Below are 18,042 nucleotides of genomic sequence, written 5' to 3' on the forward strand. Positions count from 1 at the left end.
TCACAAAATATGTGTCTATTCAAGCTATCTTTTACGTGTTTAAAGAAAAAAATCTGCCTCTATTCATCTATTTCATTCTTTTCGAATGAGGGCCATTTTTTAGTTTTACTCTGTTGCAAAATGTGCATGATATTAACAGCAATTCAGTGAAAACAAGAGAGAGGGTTTTTCTATCCCATAGCTGTAAATCACTCCAAATTAGTGAAATAATGAAGTGTTCTTTTGTGCAGAGTTGCCAGCACTTGTGGATTCATTGCAAAAGCTGTGGCATCTAATTTGCAGTTTATTGTATCACAACTGTGTTCATTTGTTTTGTTTCTTAGTCTTAGGAAAAGTAACTGTTCATGATCTGCAAGCTGTTATCCAGCTGACCGACAATTTGACCTTTTGGGAAAAAAAAAGGGGCAAGTGAAGTGAAAATATGTTTATATTCAGCAGTAATTATGGTCTGACTTGTCTAAGTAGGGATTGATTTGATGATCTTTGAAAAGGGTTTTAGACATCCACAGTACCAGTGAAAATACCAGTACCAACTACCAGTTTGGACAGACCTTCCCATTCCCTTGAGAGAAACAGAGTGTCCAAACTTTTGACTGGTACTGTAGGTTACAGTACATACAGCTGCTGCTCTTTAAAATGCATTTAAATGATTATACATAGCAATATGTAGCAGGTCCTAACAAAACACTGAAATATTACAGTAGTTAAAAGCTAATATGCTTATTCAGTGTCCAAAAAAACATTGACTGAATCACTGAATCAATCCTTACTGGGATCAATACAGTGTTAGAACAACAACTGTGGAGGCAGGCTCATCAAGTTTGTTTAATTGTGATGACATATTCCAATTTTCAAAGTTTTACAAGACTTATTCTGATTTTTTTTTTTTTTACATTTGCTGTGAGAACATTTCTTCACGTCTCCGATTTCTCTCTGGGACTAACATTCTAAAGTTCATCACAAACATCTACCCGATCAAATGTAAACTCCCGCAGCTCACTCTTATATTCCTTGGAAAGGAAAAGGTTTACAATCCTTCGCTGACTGTTGACATGACCTCTGCTGATATTATGCAATCTATTTCGCTGGCCAAACAGCGATCAGCTCTATTGGCTGGTGAGCATACAGTAAAGCTCCGCATGAGAAACAGCCACGCTTGAAGAATAACAGACAGAGCGTGGAATGAGAATTTACATTCCGAGACAAAAAGGCCGTATATCCAGCACAAACAATCGTTATTTGATGTTCATCATAAAATAGAGATATCATAAAAAAGGAGTCTGGGATTATAGTGGATTTATAGGACTGACTACTTATGAAAAGGGGCAGAATTTATTTAATTTTTTTGTTCAGCAATCATTTTGTAATCCTAGGAGTCTTGCTTTCTTGCCTTCCTGAAGGCAACACTTCAAAGAGTTTGTTGAGGAATCAAAGGAAGCCAAACAAAGACGATTCTTAGATGGTTAAACTGCCAAGATGCTTGTGTCAAAGGGAAAATAAATGATCATTTAATCTATTCTTAATTTAGTCCGCATCTACTGCTATTTTTGTTCTGATTAAATAAGTGTGTACATGTGCTGACGATGACAACAATGTGTCTTACCGTGACTGCTTTCGCCTTATCTCCACACTCTTGCAGGACCTCGTAGATCCCTGGAGAGAACATATACACACATCCATTAACACACACACACACACATATGTGAAGGGTGGGGGAGAGACGGAGGGAGGGAGGTGGGGGGGGGGGGGGGGGGGCAGGGGGATTATTCATAAGCAAACTCCATCTGGTAACGATGATGATGTTATTGAATTACAATCTGACATAACCTATTAAGCAAAAGCCGGATCACGGAAGCAAAACTGAAACTGTCTTCTGGGAAAGAGTCAGATCGAGAGTGAAGAAGAGGAAGAGGAGGAGAAGACAAAGATGGAGAAGAAGCAGTGGAGGAAAAGGAGAAAGAAGGAGAAGAACGAGGTGAAGAAAATAAACAAAAGACTTGAAGGAGGAGATGAGAAGAAACAGTGAAGGAAGAAGAAAAGAAGGAGGAATAGGGAGAGGGAAAGAATGATACAGAACAATATGTTGTAATGAGAACAAGAAATACAGTAAGAGAGGAAGAAGGAAACAAGAGGAAGGAGGATACGTAGGAGAAAAAAAAATCACAATACACGAGTTTGTTCCAGGACAAAAACACTCTTGACTCAGGTCTTGTCAGGACGGCAGCTCGCACTTTAATTATCCTGTCTCGTATCTAGTTATTTACTGAGGAAAGAGTGGAAGTCAGTCTGTTTCCCTGTGACAGGACTGCAGAGGGAAAACGTTACTAAATATGGTGTACTGTTGAGGAATCACTGCATAATAGATGCTAGAGTTGGCTCTTCTACTTACTGTTTGTCGGCCCAGGGGAGAACATGTCTGTATGACTCAGCTGCCACTGAAAGGATGAAGCCATCCAAAAAAGATAGCGCAACAGCTGAGTTTATCATCACAGACATCCTCAGTGAAATTCTCTACTTTTCTTCCCACGGCGTCATTAAGAGTGAGCGTTCAGCTTTTTTACTTTACTGGTCGAGGGGTAAAACAGTGATGTTGGCAATAAGGGTCTCTAATCATGGTACAAGGTTAAACACACAGCACCCAAAGCTCTTCATGTTGCTGCCGAGTGGCTTCTCACAGATGAAGCTAATCCCACCCCCAAAGAGCCAAAATGGGAAGCATAATTCTCAGTGATTTGACAGGAACCAGATGCTAGGCGGACCGCCGCGCACACTGGTGTTTGCAAAATGAAACAGCCTGTTCGCATGGGGCTTCGGGGGTGTTACGCCGGTACATTTCACATCACAGGACCGAGTCTTGTAGCTACTTGGGTGCATGAACGCCTCGTGAAAGTCAATGCGGCGTCTTAAGTGGAGCTTACCGTTTGTCCATTTACATGAGCTTTTCTTATGAGAGTGCTCACTTGTTGCCCTGTTGCACTAGGATGAACATGGGTATTGTAGTTTATTTTGAATCAATCATATACATCATCCTTGGCCATAAATCCTAACTAGAGCTCCAAATGTGTATTAATACGCCACTGAAAATAATCCCAATAGAAACACTATTTACTCCTGTTTGAGTAAAATTTTGGAAGAAACTACGGTGCCCAGCTGTTTCAGGAGTTGTTTTTAAAAATCACACTATATATTTGTGACATGTTTTTAACAATTCTCATCTTCAGTACCATAGTTACCAGTTTCTGACTTGTAAATAGCATTCAGGTCAACATCCAAGTCATAATTAAAGAAAACCTACAGTATATAGCATAAAACTAGCCTTATTCTTTAAAGAAATATAGCTTAGGAAGCTCAAAAAGTAGGAATTTGTCGCAAAGTTTAACATATATACCATGAAAAAGTTCTAAATCACAAATCCATCTGCTGAGAGAGATTATCCAATATTATCAACAGCTCCTGAACAGCTATTAATGGACCTTATAAGAATGTTTTTGTGAACTAAAAAATAATTTTACGCAGGACAGCACCTCGGTGGTATAAACTTTGTTTTGGACTTCCTGTGTGGGAGTGGCCTACCTTGTTGAACAGGTACCCAGTGCTCCACCTCCAGGATAAACGCAGGCAAGACAAACGCCTTCGAATGGAGCTACCGAAAGGCATGGCTCTCTCTATGATTTACTGTTTCAATATGAAAATAAAAAAAATGAAGGTCTAGTTTATCAGCTTTGAAATTCCAGGCAAAACTTGGGACTGTACATCCAGTGTCATTCTGATTTTTAAATCATGGAGCATCGTTCAGGTTATCACGAGCTTAATCTCCAAGCAGCTCCAATTCAATCCTCATGATGGAAAAGATGCTACACTCCACGCTGTTTGTGCCAAACTTGATCAGCGATTATGTAATATATGATGATGCATCTTCCTTCTCCTCTTTCCCTCTCGACCGTTTTCTCCCCTCTTTCTCCTGTTTTTCGCTCGTCCTCTCCCTCCCGCCCACTTTCTGTTCTCTGGAACTACTCCTCCCTCGCTCTCATTATCTCTCATTATTTCTGACTCTCCTCCCCGTTTCTCTTGTCTCAACTCCCAAAAAGGGAGTCGAGACAAGTGCCATGTGTCTGTGCCATGTGTTTGTGTACTGTATGTTTCCTGAATTTACAGTATGTATGTGCTTGTCTGCTGCACATGTGTTTGACCTTAATTACCCTCAAGAATATAGTCTGCCACATGGAGCAATAGATTTCCAAAACACATAATACATATCTGATATCTGTTGGTTTTAGGAGTAAAATAGTTGATTGTTGCAGCTGTTGTGAAAATGGATGAAACCATTTTTGTCTTTAGGTGCTCTGTGTTTTCATACAAATGTATCTTCCTTTGTCTCACATGAGTATTTTTGATTTACAGCGTCTGGAGCTTATAAGCATGTATCTACTCACTTTCTATCTTCTCCCCGAGCCAGGAACTGATTTAAAACAAATACCCATAGTGCACTTGGATGATCCCGACAGGTCCCACACTGACTCAATTATGGTCATGATGGGGCGTTTTGACTGAAAACCACCATGGATGTGTCTTATATGAACTAACCAAAAACCACTCCATCACCACTTCCCCCCGTCTGTCCATACAATACACTCAAACACACACACACACACAAACACACATATATATATATTAAAAACCCCATATGATGGCGATTCTTGGAGTTAAGAATCAAGATAGAAAACAGAGGATGTCAGGATAACAATAAAAAAATGAATTATATCCTTTTTATGTATGGATTTAATCAATGAAAAGAAAGCAACCTATGGGATATCATGAGAAACGCTTTCATTAGAGGTAACAACCACAACAAAGATTTTTTTTTTTGGTTAAAGAAAACACTTTTCAGCATCCCAGTTGAGGGTGCAACCAATTTTAATATGAACAGTCTGGTTAAAACTCAAAGGGGCTATGTCCATGTGTTGCATTTATTCCTAAACACCAATATATCAATGTCAAATTGTTTGTGACAACTTCCTATAATTAAAGTAAAAGAACAGGACTATGGTCAAGACAATTAGTAGCCTCTGTGTGGATATATTTAGTGCTAGAGTTTCTCATAATTACACCCACATTTCCCATAAACCCTGTTGTTTGTGGATACCAAAGAGGATGTTGCTACTTATGTCAACTATTAATCCATTGTTTTGCTTTTTGTACATTCTACTGGCTCCGATCCTGATCATACGTCAAACTGTTCTTGAGCAAGACACTGAACTCCGATTACTCATGGCTGGATTACCAACTGGACAAAGAGGACAATGCTCAGGGGCCCCAAACGCCCAGGTTTACTTCATATCAGGTAGGTCTATATCATTTGATTAATTGCTAATCTGTTTTTGCTCCAATGAGGCAAAGTATTAACTATGACAGATCCTCTGTCTTATGGCACTGGTTTAATAGAGGAGGCCTGTGTCAAAATCTAGTTTTAAGACTTTAATTGTTTTATTTTATATTGCTGTAAGGCTGCAACAATTCATTATCAATATGTGTATATAGTGAAAAATGCCAAAAATGATTCCCTGAAACCCAAATTAATATATTCAAATTACTTGTTTTGTCTGACCAACAGTCAAAAACCCAAAGATGTTGAGTTTACTATCATTGAAAACTGTGAAAAATGGCAAACATTCACATTTTAGATGCCAGAACCAGTTAAATTTTTTGGCATTTTTGCTTAAAAAATTATTATGTATCATGTATAGTGGGGGTCAGTAGGGTCCCAACAACAAACATTTGCCCCGTGGGAGGAGGTTAATCCTGTCATGCAATTACTGTGAGTTTGCCTGTAAATGAGAGGCAAATTATAAAGTGCTTTAGGTAAAAACACTGTATAAATGCAGTCCATTTACTATATTTCTTGCTTGCTTTGCTAGTTTTGCAGCAGCTATAATGGATTCTAATAAAAAAAAACCCCAACCCCACCAGCTCCTGCGGCACAAATTTCGTATTTTCTCTGTTTATCCATGTGCTCAGTATGTTCCACACACTCATATTTATGCCAAATTATATATAGTAGCCTACCTGTTCTTTACTGCATTAATGAAGACATTATTCAGTCTCATTTCCGTGCTTGTCTGCCTCATCACCCTCACCACTTATTTGCTGTCAAGCCAACACAAACCCGCTCTGTTCACCTCCCTCTTCTCTCTTTCTCTGTATAAATGCACAGAATGTGAATTAATCTTCATACAGCCTGGTGTACACAGACCAATCTGTGTTTATAATCTCGACTATGAGTCATCGCCGAACCTCTGCTGCCGATCTAAACACTGAGGCGACGTCTGACGCAAACACTGACTCGTTATCGTGACTCACAAAAGAAAAAAGACATCAGTGCTGCTTTTATCTTTTGAATAAATGTTGCTTCTGGTTTCATGAAAAATGGGAGTTGTTTACAGTGTGATCTAAAAGCATTTTAAACAAGCTAACAAATTTTTGCCTTTGTGACTGCTGGCTTAAATAAACTGTTTTCTTTCTGCATTATTAGTGGTTCCCTCTCTCTTTCATTTTTCTGGAATCTTGCCTTCTTGGAAAGCCACTGCCCTCACCGACACCCTTCATGGTTTAGCAATGTCAAGCTAAACATGCATGCCTAGTCTCGGGCCAGGCCTTGGCAGCGATTTCTGGCACGGACGAGACACAATTTGCAGTGTACTGGCAGCAACAGATGTCACGGCAGCTTTTCTCATTTTGTAAGGTATGTACGAAATATTTCTTTACACTGGCACAGATCTGGGAGAGGGTTAAATCATTTAGCTCAGGCCACCTGGTTGTTTGGAGTCAGGAGTGTGCCACTGGAATAATTGCAGACTTTTGCATTGTTTAGTTATAATTCATTAATGTTGTTGTTGTTCTGTTATGTTTAACAATAATAATATATGCATTAATTCAGGATTATGCATAAAAATGAATGAATCATTAAACAAGCCAATTCTTTTTCTAGTTATACATTATTATGTACCATCTTTAGATCACATATTAAGGATGGGATTTTGCTATTCAATTTACTAATGTGTCTAACTATTATATTCAGACAAACAATTAGTTTGTCTTTACTGTATTCATTTTGACAGTTTTCATGTCATGTTTGCTTCAATTTAAAGATGAGTCTCTTCAATTTAAAAATGTCAGCAGAGAACCACCTAAAACTAAACAAGGTTCAACCCACAGAGCAGAACCAGGAGCTCGCTCTGATTGGCTAGCTGTTATGTATTATGGTGCTGCCACCTTCTGCCATGTGCAGGAACAGGTGGTGGTGGCGGAGGAGCCAACATCTTGAATTATAATTAATTTAAAGTTTTTTTAAAATTATTATTTATAATTAAACAATGAAAAGGTTTAATTATTCTGGTGGCACACATAGACAAGAAAGAATGGGGTGCAAAATGATTTACTACCTGCTGACAGTATACTGTGTGTAAAGGATAGGTTCACAGTTTTTCAACAACAGCCAGGTGTCCATATGAACAATGAGTTAGTCATATCAAGTGGATACCTGCAACATTTACAGTCTTTTTAGCATCAAATTCCCTCTTTGTGTTACCTCAGACAGTGTTTCCCTGTTGAGCTGTGGTGGAAGTATAGTAACAAAAAGAGGAACTTTGGCAAAACAAAGACTAACATTGAAAGACATCTACTTGATTTGACTCATTTGTTTATTTGAGCGTCTGTAGATGGGTCAAAATTTTACCCAGTTAGGATCAATATAGCAACAATACAACACTGGGTAGCAATCTGTTCTTTTAACCCAGTGTTCCATACAACAAGCTTTAGCTAAAAACTGTTACAAGGGTACTGTTTCCTCTACGAAACAATGTGCATATGACATTCAAAAGATACACAAGTTATTCACAATTAATAACAAACCATGACATGTAAGTTTAACAGTAACATAGTAACATAAGAGTAACATAGATTATAACAAGCTGTAGTTCGGGTAAATAACCCAACAGTAAAATAAAAAATAACAATAAAACTGGGTCAAAACAACCCGCTGTCTTGAGTGGCCCTCTGGATAACATTAACATAGTATTGTGTTGATGCTATATTGACCTAAATTGGGTGCATTTTGACCCAGTGATTTTTACTGTGTAACTATGTGCTTCTTTGAATTCCAAAGAAACCAGATATATAAAACACAGTGCTTCCTGTGCCTCAATTAATTTTTCCCAGCAAAAGCATTTGGGCAATACAACAAATAAAGCATCCTTCATGATGGCCGCTGTGTTATTTAATGTTGTCACAGATAGAGACATAAGTCTGCGTTCCAGTTCATCCCAAAGGTGTTGGATGGGGTTGAAGTCGGGTCTCTGTGCAGACTAGTCAAGTTCTTCCACACAAAAGTGGGAAAAGCATTTTTTTATGGGGTCATTGTCATGTTGAAACCACAAAGGGTCTTTCCCAAACTGTTGCCACAAGCTGCACCAATACAATATCTCTTTATTGGAACCAAGGGACATTGTAGCCCAAACCATGAAAAACAGCCCAAAATTACACACACTGAGTTGACCACATACTTTTGAAATATGCTATTGCCAGCACCTTTGCTGCAATAACAATAACAGCATGTATAAATGAACAGCTTTTAAATCATGTCTCCTTGACATTAACACTAATAAAGGAAAGGTGTTACTTACCGGTGTATCTACATGCTTTAATGGCAGCTGAGGAGTGGGAGGCTGCAGAGAGAGAAGCGAGACAGAGTCAGCGGGTTATTCATTGTTTCTTTCACACCAAGGGAGAAACAGCATGGTGGTGCTGAGAGATGAGAAAACAATGTTTTATAGACCTCTCTCTCTCCCTCTCTCTCTCTCTCTCTTTCTCTATGTGTTGTCTGGCTGTCAGGGATCCAGCAGACACACACAAAGCTATTCTATTAACCTTGAGGAAAACACTCTCTCTCTCACCGTCTCTCTGATCTATACACACTTTGTCTGTCAAACATGAACACACCATGCCTCTCATCCCCTTGATAAAGGGGATCCTATTCCTGAACCACTGACTTATTATTATTGTTCTCAAAACAGAGGTAAAAAAAAAGAAGAAGTCTGAAATGAACCCGACTGTTTTGTGATATAATACACTTTTGTGAAGTATTTGTTACTGTTTTTGGTAAAAGACTTGAATTTTTGAGTTTGAAATTTCATTCTTGGCTTGGAAATAGTAGTTTGACAAAAAATAATAATGAAAAAAAAGCTCAAAAATTCAAATAATTTAAGTTTAAAGAGCAACTGAGCAACCTCAACTGAGGTGAAGGCAATGAAATGTGGCTGAAAGCTGTGAAAGAAATCAAGTAAGCGGTCCTTGAGGCCTTGTTTTTTTTAAACTTGAATTGTTATCTCAATTTTTGGAATGTCTGTTTATGGATTTTAGTGTATAAAATGTTATTTTTGGTGCTGGTTAAAAAAGGGAATTGCACAATGACATTTTTGTGGTAGGACAAGCCAAATAATTAATCAACATAAAACGAGAATAAACACAGTAAAAATGTATCCAATCCAGAGGTGGTGGTTTTCAGGCTCTACTTGGTCATAAAAACGTTGCTGGAAGAATTTGTTCTGGTTTAGATGGTGGTGGGTTTGTAGGAGGTGGTGTGATTGTCTTCATATTGCCTTAATTTATAGGTACATAAGGTTGTTTCAAAGATCAAATCTCTCTCAAATTGTGCATTTGTTATTGAATAAGGCAGGGACAGAGAAAAAAGCAAAAAAAGGTAAGTGACGGAGAGAGACGGGAAGTGTGTTTGTGCGTCCACGCATACACACACACACACAGCCTGACAGTGATTAAGGAAAATCTCTTAACTGAGTTAAGTACAGCGTCTCAGGCTGATGTGAGCTCTATAAACAAAACTGGGGACTGTTTAACAAGCTGCAGCAGTCATTTAAAAAGGCCGGCGTCCAAAGTAAATAAGTAAAAAGTAGTTACTGTAGCTTGGAATGTTCCTAATTTGGTCATATCTCTGGTGGTTAATCTTGAAAATATAAAAAACTTCAGTGTTTTATTTGACTTTTCGTTTAAATATCGACTCAAAATCATGAGAATGATCAAATTGCTGCTCCTGCTGGTTTTCTAATCATTTCCCAGCATTTGCTGAGCAAGCATTCTTTATGGAAGAGGATGAAAACTCCAATTTCAATCTAATTTGAGAGAAAGTGACTTAGACCTCAGTGTACAGACTGCAGTACAAAAATCTGTTCTGTCCTGTAAAGGAGCAGCCTGTAAAATAAACAGAAAATAATGACTTAGCTCTTCTAGCAACCCAAAGACTCAGATATAATAATTAATTTAAGATCTTTCTGTCTCTGGATACAGTACTGTGTCCCGACTACACACCTAATGTAAGTGTGTACCAATTCTGTGTGTCAGTATTTAATGAATTCACACTTGAAAAATGACAAATTTAGGTAAAGTGTGCTTGAAAATGCCTGCAGCTCTCTTTCCCCCCACATTTTCTACTCTTTAGTTCTGTCCAATAACAGCAAAAGGTGCCCAATGATGACTCAATTTTTGAATGAAATATTGATGGACAACTGTTCCACTATTTAACGCATGAAATAGAAATGAAACTACCTGAAGCTGGTAAAAAGTCAAATGTAAAAAATATGGATGTGTACAAAAGTGACAGCTCAGAAAACAAAAATACTTCTGAGTCCTCACAGAAACATTTTGGTTTGCTTGGTTGAAATTGGCAGAAGTTTTCCAAAATTACAAGTTTGATTGATTTGGTTTGATTGTCAACTCGAGCTGAAATGAACAGCACATTAAGCAATTAGTCAATCAACTGCTACTTCTCAAAGGTAAAGGTTTAAATCGTATATGTTTGGGTTTTTGTATTGTATATCCAGCATCATCAGCATCAGCATCAATTCCTAACATCATCATCATATTCTTTACACATCTACAGCTGGAAACAGGACAAAGAAAGTGTCTTGTCTGAGTTGTACAAGCGAGATTGAGATTGAAAAAAGGAGGAAGCTCTTATGGTTATCGCCTCTGACCTTTGACATCCAGCAGCAACCTCACAGTGTGTGTGGTTCTGCCACAATTCCAGGAAGGATTGTTGCATTAGGGAGGGGATTTCAAAGGTCAAAAAGGTCTTTAAATGTTTCCTCGATGGTCCTATTCACACATATACTTCACGAATACAGACACGCATGCACATGTAACACTCACCAGCTCATAGTTGGTAGTTGTTTGACATGACGTGGTGACCTGCGAGTGGAGAAACAGAGAGATGATGAGAGAAGAGCAGCATTAAATCCTGTAATATCTGACCTTTAGCTAGATCACATTAGAGTATCATTTCATCTCTGAAGTACTACGTTTTAAAACCAGTACTGCAAGAATTTATTTTTGTAGAAACAGGGAGGAATAGCTGAGTAACCCCAAGTCGCCCTCAACAATACAGAAATAAACTGAAAAAGGCCCCTCTGACTGTTTTTCTGTGTGGGAAACATGTCAGAACAATTTCATATTTGGCCTCAAATTCACATTCAAACAGAATGCTTCCTGTTAAAAAAAAAAGATTTATTACTGAATTAAACCCACACATGGCTGTATGCATGACTATAATTCATTCTGCATGATGTTTTTGCTCATCAGACAGTCTGAGAGAATCGAGAGAGAGGGCAAAAACAACACACAGCACCTCGTCAAGCATGTCTAAAGCAATTTCACTTGTGTTCAAAAACAACTCAGGTCAAACATTATGCAAGAAATCTAATTTACACATCTTATTCGAGAGGTTCAGCCAGAAAAACATGGCAGACTACAGGTTGGACACCGATCTTTAATAGCTTCTCCCATCATTTAGAACTTTGCATGACATATATACAGTGGGAGATCAGGAAAAAAATGCCAGGAATTGACTTCACGGACAACAACAACAACAACATAATTCCTCCTTTGCTTCCCCATGTTGTGCACTGACGATGATGGACACTCTGCTGTGCTTCTACGGGTCAACATCACAGAACATTTCTTTGGACAACAAACAAATTCTGACATTCTGGTTTGTTTGTCGAGGTGTCCCAGATGTTGTTTTCCACTATGTCATACTTCATAGGATAAAAACAAGCGGTTGAGCCTCATGTCTGTCATCTGCATTGTCTGACTCAAATATGAATTTGTTGGAAAACGTTTTAAAACTACTAAAATGATCAGGTAAGACGCAGAACTCGAACCAGAAACGCCTGCCTGCAAAACAACCATCTTGTTATGTTATTAATTTAAACTCTGAACTATCCAGCCATTAAAACTTTAAATGGCACCCATGTTACTCTTGCTGAGTCATACAGTACAAATACTTAGGAATTTGGCTTGATAGCAGACTGTCGTTCAAGATTCATAGTCAACATTTGACTCAGAAATGAAAAATCAAACTAGGCTTCTTGTGTAGAATTAAAGGTTGTGTGTCTTCTTCCAACTTTAAGACTATTGCGCAGTCAACCTTCATGTCTGTCCTTGACGATGGAGATACTCTGTAAAACTGTAAATTGCAACATTTCCGTGCTACCCCATTTCAATGTGGAAGTAGAAACTTGGAAATTGGATTTATGGTGAAACTTATTGGTTTGGAAAGCTTTTCCCAGGTTTTAATGGGCTTGCAGGATGTTTGTTTTCCTCCTAGCACTACTTTAACTTGATTACCTATTATCCTTTTAGCGTATTTTACTTAAAGTTCATGAAAGCAGTATTTTTACAACAGCCTTGTAACAGCACTGAACCTTGACTGTAACTGCTTGTGTTTTTGTTTTTTTGTTTGTTTGTTTGTTTGTTTTTATATCACAGTAAGCCTGTGAATGTCATAACCTTTCAAATGCACCATCAGGTGATAATCACTCATGTATTTCTTTTTAATTGTTCCTCACTGATAAAACACCATATAATGACTATTTAAAATATAGCTGGATGTATATTAATAAACTGTAAGTGTGATGTAATGTTGCATATTTTAATATTATCGTCATATAACTGTGATATCTTGGAATGTAAATTATTTTACCATTAACCTAACACTTGCAATACTGTATTGCAACTGTTGGAGAAGCTTGCAGCTTGTTCCAACTTTTGCACCATGCAGCAATTGTTATGCAACGACAGTAGATTTACCCACAAATGCGGCTGGGTGGCACACCAGTACTATAAAATGCAGAGTCGAGCGCCAGTACCTGCTACCTGACCTCCCAGCAACAGTATCACTTGTCTCCTAATTATACTATCACCTCAAAATTAGAGCGGTATTGATTTCCTGATGTTGCAATGCTACATGTAGCATCTTTAAATAGCAGTTAGAGCATCACAGGCTAATTTAGTTCTCAAAACAGTTCGCTCATAGTATCTATGACAAGCAAGTGTGGCTCCTGTGTCACCCTCTGCGCCACAAATCACTCATTACAATGCATAAACAGGGACTCTCCGTCTTGCTGAGTGGCTTCAATTTGATTGTATTTACTTTTGTGTACACATAAACATGCACGTGGGATTTCATTGATGCACAAATGTGCGTGCAGTGCCCGGTACCCAAACGTGAGATGTGAGTTGACGGATGTTTACGGGCAGCGGGATGAGAGCGCGCTATCAGCAGACAACAGACGCAGGCAGGAAGGAAGCCGCCGTAATTAGTTTGCTCTGGGAAAACAAAAGACTCATTGACTTTGTAATGCCATCATCAAGTGTATCAGAATACAGTAGTTGGATAACATCGCAGCAGAATAGATTCCACCCAGTGCATGCTGATGTGCAATGTGATGGCATCAGTCCACCAGACAGTACTGTATTTATGTAGCTCAAACCATCAACGGCCAAGGTGACTGGCTAATATCCAGTGTTCAATATAAGACCAATATCAGTCATTGTTGAGTGTATATATGTGTTTTTATATAGGTTTACATGTGAAATCATCATTTTGAAACTCTAGATTCTGAAGGTGAACACTACTGATGCTTGACGCTACAGGGAAGTAGATTCAGGTGAAAAGAAGGTAGAGAAAAATGCTGCATCCAATAACAATTATACATAAAATGCACAAAAATACTGTATCGGGGAGTCAGTTTCTTGGAGATCACACTACCAGGCTGACAACATAATGCTTAGAGGGCCAAAAGATCAAATATGGAGAAAAAACGCAAGTATTTCATGACACATTAATCATGCATCGGACATACGTGTGCAGAGCCTTCTTTTCTCCACATTGGTCTACCAACATTGATCACTTTGTTCATTTTTTTTTAATCAATGATAATGTGAAGACATTTAGTGACTTTTTAGTTTTTGTATGGTATCAGTTTAGTGTCATTTCCGTCATGGGGAGGAAAAAAAAGACAAATATGTCTTCATTAGCAAAATTAACTCCGATGAGTAATAACTTATCAACATCTGCCACTAAGGTGCCTTTTAGCAAGGACACAGACTCCCCCAACTTTCATCTTCTTCTGGAGCTTTTCAACCAATACTCCATGAAGGTTGCATGCATTCACCAGGAGCCAGAAGCGAGTCAGCTCATGCATGCTCTTCACTAAATTTCACTACCTGGGGCCAAGGCTGACATTCATATATCAGTATTGGCAGTCCCAGTGGCCCCTGAGGCTCTTGTAGCTAGAGCATCTGCCTTTATGTACAGCTGTCAGGAGGTGCTGTACTGTAGCATATGCCTGCAAATGTCTTAATGATGACTACTTCCAGTATGATCTAAAGGTCAAAAGGCTGTACATTTTGGCTACTGTACATCTACATCCAGAGAAGCCACACTATTGGTCAGATCTTTGATTTATACGAACATCTTTGTACATTTAAAAATGGCTTTTGAGAACTAGGCCATGAACATTGTGTCCAAACATGTTATCATATCACAGATTTAGTAGAGCAGACAGAGAGAAAGTACAGACAACGACGTCACAATCACACAATCTTACATTCCTTCAAACGCCGTGTCTCAGTGTATCCTCAAAACATCACCGTGCAACAAAGCGAGAGAACAACAGCTACCCTGACTTCATCCATATAAGGCGGGTGCAGCTGGAAGCCAGACTAATACAGGCTTCACGTGGTTTTTACCAGCTCAGACGGATAAAAGTGCAGGAATCTCCGAGAGGCCCTGCCACACGCTTCTGCCCGCGCCAAGCTAACACCTGAACTTCATCCATCTGCGATTGTTTGTGCAACTCCATCTGTACCATCTCAAACTCTGTAAAATGATCCATACAGCTATTTTTTTTTTTGAGATTGCTCAATAGCAAGAAAAGTTGAGAAAAAAAAAGAGAGAACCTGGCCTGTATATCTATCTATCTTTATCTGTGCATCTTTTCTTTTGCAGATGCATCATATAAATGCAAATATCTTGTATTTTTCTGTCCAGTTTCTTCTGCTTTATAACCTGAATCAGCACCAAAATGCCTTTTGGATACATGTTCTTCATCTAATGCAGAATTGATTTAATCTGACAGGAACTGTAACTCACTGTCCATTGTTATGCTCGTTCTCACTAACGATAGCTACCTTTTCTTTGACCTCTGCAATGAGCCTCCCCAATCACTTCCCAGCAAAGTGACCAGCGGACCGCAAAGAAAACTCTCCGACAGTGAGTGAAAGAGAGTCAAAGTGGGTTTTAGGCTTTTAAAATGGGGAGCTTATAATCTCATCAAATCACGAGGTGCGTCTGGGAAGCCACTGAACTAGAACAAGGAGTCAAGTGAGCCACCGGGAGGCCCCAACCCAATCCCAACCCAGTTGAGAGGCCTCATTATGGGGCAAACAGGGGTGAGCTGAGACGGGACGTTGTTGAATTACCCGCAGCAAAGGTCAAATGTCTCAGGTAAGTCTCTGCAGTTTCATGGAGCTTCCCCTCCTCTTCACTTGATCTCCCTCCTCCTCATACTGAGAGCATGGATCAGCGAGAGCTTTAATGATTTCAGCAAAAGTGCTGCTCAAGTACTCAAGTGGGTTTATATGGAAATTGAGAGCGCAGAATATCAAAGCATGACTCTCGAGCCCGGTCCACTGAGTTGAATCGCTGTATAATGAGTTAACGCGTTGCAGTTGAAGCAGGATGGTGATGAACTATTTTCTCCTTACTCTCACACACTTCAAACAGGCTGGAACAAGCATCCTTTGTGCATGATTGCCGAGGAAGAATAAGTAAGGCTTACTCAGCAAACTCTGCATTCTCTGTTTGCACTTTGTCAAATGTTTTAAAGCTTTGGTAGAAGTAGAGTTTTTCACGTTCTTGTCACTTTTTCATACACTTAACCTACAAAAGCTGCAATATTTCCACAAATATTTGCCCTTTTACCCCTCTAACTTAGCAGTAATCACTCTGATCTTAGTCCATCTACTTCAGTCTAACTGATGGAAGAAAGCATGTGTTTGCCACTGTGCATAAATCATCTCATTGGCTCCAATAAATAAGCCTGCCATTGGTCCAACCACACTCAAAATTCCACAAGCACTCCTCCTGCCCACACAAGAGCCACTGCCGCGTTGATGGCAGTTTGCCTGAGAAAGTAAATTCTTCACTTTTCAAACAGGGGCCAAATAAGGACTGAAGCTCAAACGGGCCCTTCGAAGGGATTTATACATCGCTTGGTTTCTGTTTTACTTGGAGGGCTAATAAATCCGCCGAGCGCTGTGATGGTGCAGAGCCTGTGCTTTCTGCTCTGACGTTTTGACATGTCAAGTGTGTAACACACCATGTTCGACTGGATGGCAGTGTGTCGTTGGCAGAGAACGCCCTGGCAGCGTCGTGTCAATGGTTAAATAATATCTGATGTCGAATTTAAAAGGAGAGTTAAATCAAGTGGTTGTAAGATAATAGCAAAATAAATTACTCATGCTAGATGCTGCCAAAAAGAATACTACGTGGGAAAGTTTTACCACTAAAATGCTATCTATCATTTGCAAAAGAATCAATTATTCAAGCTTATGATTTAATATCCTTTAAAACAGAGAATCTGTTCTGTAAACATGTTATTTTATCAAGGGTCTAAGCTACTTAGTGGATGTCTAAATGTGGAACCAAACTATGAGAAACATGCCCTTTAATCTGGGTTTCAGTTTAGACTTTTAGTGTCCCATGAAGGTCTGAGTGCTGTTTCCGAGGCTTTTGCACCCAAACAGGATGCAAAAAGGCTGATGTATACACAGAAAGTCTAAATAATTGTTTTTGCAAAGTAGAACATACCGCCTGCCAGCTGTTTCCACTGGTGTCCATCAACACCCGGTAGCTCAACACAAACAGGGTCTTCCCACAGCATAAAAACCATGCTGTGATGGTCTAACAAATGACAAGACCACGACGGGGCTAAAAAACATACTTTGAATCGCTTTCCTATGACGTGAAATCTAACAAACGACAAGTTCCCAAGTCTTCTTGTGAAGAATTCACCATCTAAATCTTGTGGATAGCACAAGAAGGGGATAATATTTTTTCACATGAGAACAAAATCACTACCACATGGTTAACACGCCATAAATAAGCATAAAAATCGGCCGACAGGCGCAAACGTTTGCTTCTACTCTAAATGGTTCAGACAAACTATACCACAACATACAAGAGATTATTTACAATGAGATTCATCATGGTGGATTGCCTTCTTATTTCAAGAATTTTGATTGCCATTGAGCTCAGATTTGTGTCCAACAAAGGCACTGACATTATTTCACCTCGAAACCAACATGCCGATCTTGGGTTTGAGGCCCATAGAAACTTCATAAAGTGGACGTGCAAGAGGCCAAACACCATGGATCACTGAGGAAGCAGTTATTTGATGATGGTCAAGCCACAGTGAGTGGTGAGCAGGCTCTGGCTTGGCTGCTTCACTCCTTGTACAGTTACAACCAAATCACTGCGAGCTACAGACGACAAAATACCCCATTAAACAAGGAAATGATGAATATCAGATGTGCAATTGTGGCTCACTTTGGACACAGGTTGAAAACCCCCAAATCTGAAATCCAGCCTTGGAGTTTTATGCAAGAGGGGCATGACCGCATATCATAAAT

The 18,042-nt window shown here is 39.1% G+C and overlaps 1 protein-coding gene across 6 annotated transcripts in view; it reads right to left on the reverse strand.

The window, feature by feature from the left end:
- Window positions 1-18,042, reverse strand: part of tns1a (tensin 1a) — a 104,540-nt gene that overhangs the window by 40,189 nt on the left and 46,309 nt on the right. For all 6 annotated transcript variants that reach the window (XM_042404920.1, XM_042404918.1, XM_042404923.1 and 3 more), the window contains 3 exons: window positions 11,218-11,256; window positions 8,679-8,720; window positions 1,604-1,653 (listed from right to left, as the gene is read on the reverse strand). In XM_042404920.1, coding sequence (XP_042260854.1) covers window positions 1,604-1,653; window positions 8,679-8,720; window positions 11,218-11,256 — 131 coding nt within the window. The remainder of the gene's footprint in view (window positions 1-1,603; window positions 1,654-8,678; window positions 8,721-11,217; window positions 11,257-18,042) is intronic.

This window comes from Thunnus maccoyii, chromosome 24, assembly GCF_910596095.1.
Source record: "Thunnus maccoyii chromosome 24, fThuMac1.1, whole genome shotgun sequence".
Classification (NCBI taxonomy): domain Eukaryota; kingdom Metazoa; phylum Chordata; class Actinopteri; order Scombriformes; family Scombridae; genus Thunnus; species Thunnus maccoyii.